We start from the raw sequence: 2,500 nt of genomic DNA, 5'->3' as shown, positions 1-2,500 counted from the left end.
AGGCTAGGACCAGGGAGGAAAAGGTAATGGCTGTTGATGACTCATCGACTCAGTAGGTAGACTTATAGGCTTCCGCCCCCCACCCCCGCCCCCCACCTTCATCCTTAGCTTACAAGGATGGTAAGGTTCCAGATGCTAAAAAAGCTAACGAGTTTGAGTGGGACTACTCGAACCACCGTCTGGCAGATCACCAGGCAGAGACGTTACCAATAAGGCCACATTATAGATCGCACATGTCCAATTGTGTTTGAAGTTGTTGGTCTTCAACTAGAAAGAGTTCGATTCAAGATAGTTTAGTGTTACAGGGGTCAGGTCTAAACCAAAATTTACATTCGATTTAAATTAGTTTTGATTAGTTTGGTGTCTTTGGATGTTAGGGCGAAACCAGTATTATTATTTGCAAGGTATAGAGGGGGCTAAGGATTAATGAAATACAGGTGCTTAAACAGAAGAGAGAATAATTGGTTCTCGGAATGATTGTGAATTATATAGATATCCAGTACATCACGAATGACGTAAGGCATATTCTTCACAATATCCTCAATTTACTTTAAATTCCGAGTAAACATATGATCTCTGCACAATACATTAATAATTTTCATAAAAATTCGTTCCAGATATTTCACGGAAGTAAAAACTTTTACCTTTGTCATTCAACTTTACCTGAAGCTTAGCCTGTCAATTCTATCCCAACAAAATTAATCAAACACTAATACGGAATCGCAATATTACCCATCGTCATTAGGTTAATGGATACAGAACGCTACCAGAAAATATAGCTGATAATGGTGGAATTCGGGAAGCATTCAGAGCTTACAAGCAGTACGTCGACCGCCATGGGGAGGAGCCCAGACTTCCAGGTCTGGAAGACTACACGCCAGAACAGATCTTCTACATGGGATTTGCTTATGTGAGTGCTATTATTCAAATTACGTAGTATTACAGAACTTCTATTCCCATTGTGTTTGTCATGGAATAGTTTAATATGTTCAGCTCTTTTTATTAACACTCATGAAGTTAAATTATCGATCTGAAATTACTGTTACAAAACTTTTATTACAATTGATTTTTCATGCCATGTTCACTTTCCAATGAGAAATGGAATAGTACAATACATTCGGCACATTTTAACAACACTTATGAAGGCTCTTTATCTATAGCAGTTGTTTTTCGAAAAATTTGTCTACGAAATAAAAGGAAAGGCATAATGCAGTGCAATTTTCGGATAGTCATTATGGATCTGGCTTGGATATTTTTATATAAAACACTGCTTATCCATTTACTTCCATTTTTCTCAAAAAAGATTTGGTTTGAGGTTAGACTGAGGTTTAAAAGTTTAAATGTCACCCATGAATGGCAGAGACAAGGGACGGGACAATGCCATAGACACAGGATAATGCTCTAGAAACTGACCATGTATACATATAATCAGTGCCTAAGCCCCTCTTCATCAAGCTAGGACCAGGGAATGCTAGGGAATGGCTGCTGATGGCTCAGTAGGTAGACCTATTGGTTCCCCCTTGCTCACAAGGATGTTGAGGTTACAGACACTACAAGAAACTATCAAGCTCGAGCGTCTTTCTATCTCCCCTCCAACAGATTGCCAGACAGGGACGTTTTCAGTAGGCTACCACCACCCTGAGCATTCTTAAGATCCTATCAGATTTAAGTATGATTTAAGACTAATGAAGAGAAAAAAAAATTACTGGCCTATTATAGTGAGAAAAACACTTTGCATAATACTTTTTTAAAAGTGATATAAAGAACAAAAAAATCTTACATTATATAAGCATGTTATACTCTCTACTAACCATTAAGTTAATATTAATTAGTCCCTGTAGCGTAGTTGGTTAATTGCTTTAAATAGAACCTGCTTTAAAACAGCACAAGCCCACGCTCATAGGTAAATATGTGAAAGGGAGCAAGATCTCTGGACTATGCGATCCAGTCTACCCTTTTGCTAAGAAGTTTCCCCACAATCCTCCATAGTTCATAAATCACCGAAAACGTCCATTACTCTTAAACCCTTCTGTTCCAGACCTGGTGCGTTCATTCGAGTGCCACTATGATACTGGAACAGCTCGCGCTCGATGCCCATTCCCCCGGCCGCTTCAGAGTTCTAGGGCCTCTTTCCAACGACGAGGACTTCAGCCGAGTTTGGAACTGCCCTGCTGGGTCGCCTATGAACAGGGGCGAGGACAGATGCGTGTTGTGGTAGTCTCGACTCTGAACATTTTTACGCCATGTCTCCTTGAGGGATATGTCACATTTCCGCGGAAACCAGGTTCGATTTTAGCTTGAATAAACTTGTTCTTTTATCTATATCACAAATGAGATTTTTTGAATCATTTTTGTAATTCATAAAATTTCATTAACTTTTGTGGTAGAATTTAAAGGAGAGATATTTTGGAAAACTTTAATCATAATAATGGTCATTACCAGTTTTAGACAATAGATTTCGAACCTGTAGAACTTTATAACAACATAATTTTGCATTGTT

General features: G+C 38.6%; 1 protein-coding gene across 2 annotated transcripts in view; it reads left to right on the top strand.

Annotated features, from left to right (window-relative positions):
- The window catches only part of LOC137657950 (neprilysin-1-like), a 26,095-nt gene that overhangs the window by 23,458 nt on the left and 137 nt on the right, over positions 1-2,500 (top strand). For both annotated transcript variants that reach the window (XM_068392668.1, XM_068392669.1), the window contains 2 exons: positions 746-910; positions 2,039-2,500. The exon at positions 2,039-2,500 is cut by the window's right edge and continues 137 nt beyond it. In XM_068392668.1, the coding sequence (XP_068248769.1) occupies positions 746-910; positions 2,039-2,218 (345 nt within the window). In that variant the 3' untranslated portion in view covers positions 2,219-2,500. The remainder of the gene's footprint in view (positions 1-745; positions 911-2,038) is intronic.

Source organism: Palaemon carinicauda, chromosome 18 (assembly GCF_036898095.1).
Source record: "Palaemon carinicauda isolate YSFRI2023 chromosome 18, ASM3689809v2, whole genome shotgun sequence".
NCBI classification, from domain to species: Eukaryota; Metazoa; Arthropoda; class Malacostraca; order Decapoda; family Palaemonidae; genus Palaemon; species Palaemon carinicauda.
Note: the sequence above shows the minus strand (reverse complement) of the source record. Positions and strands in the feature narration are given on the sequence as shown.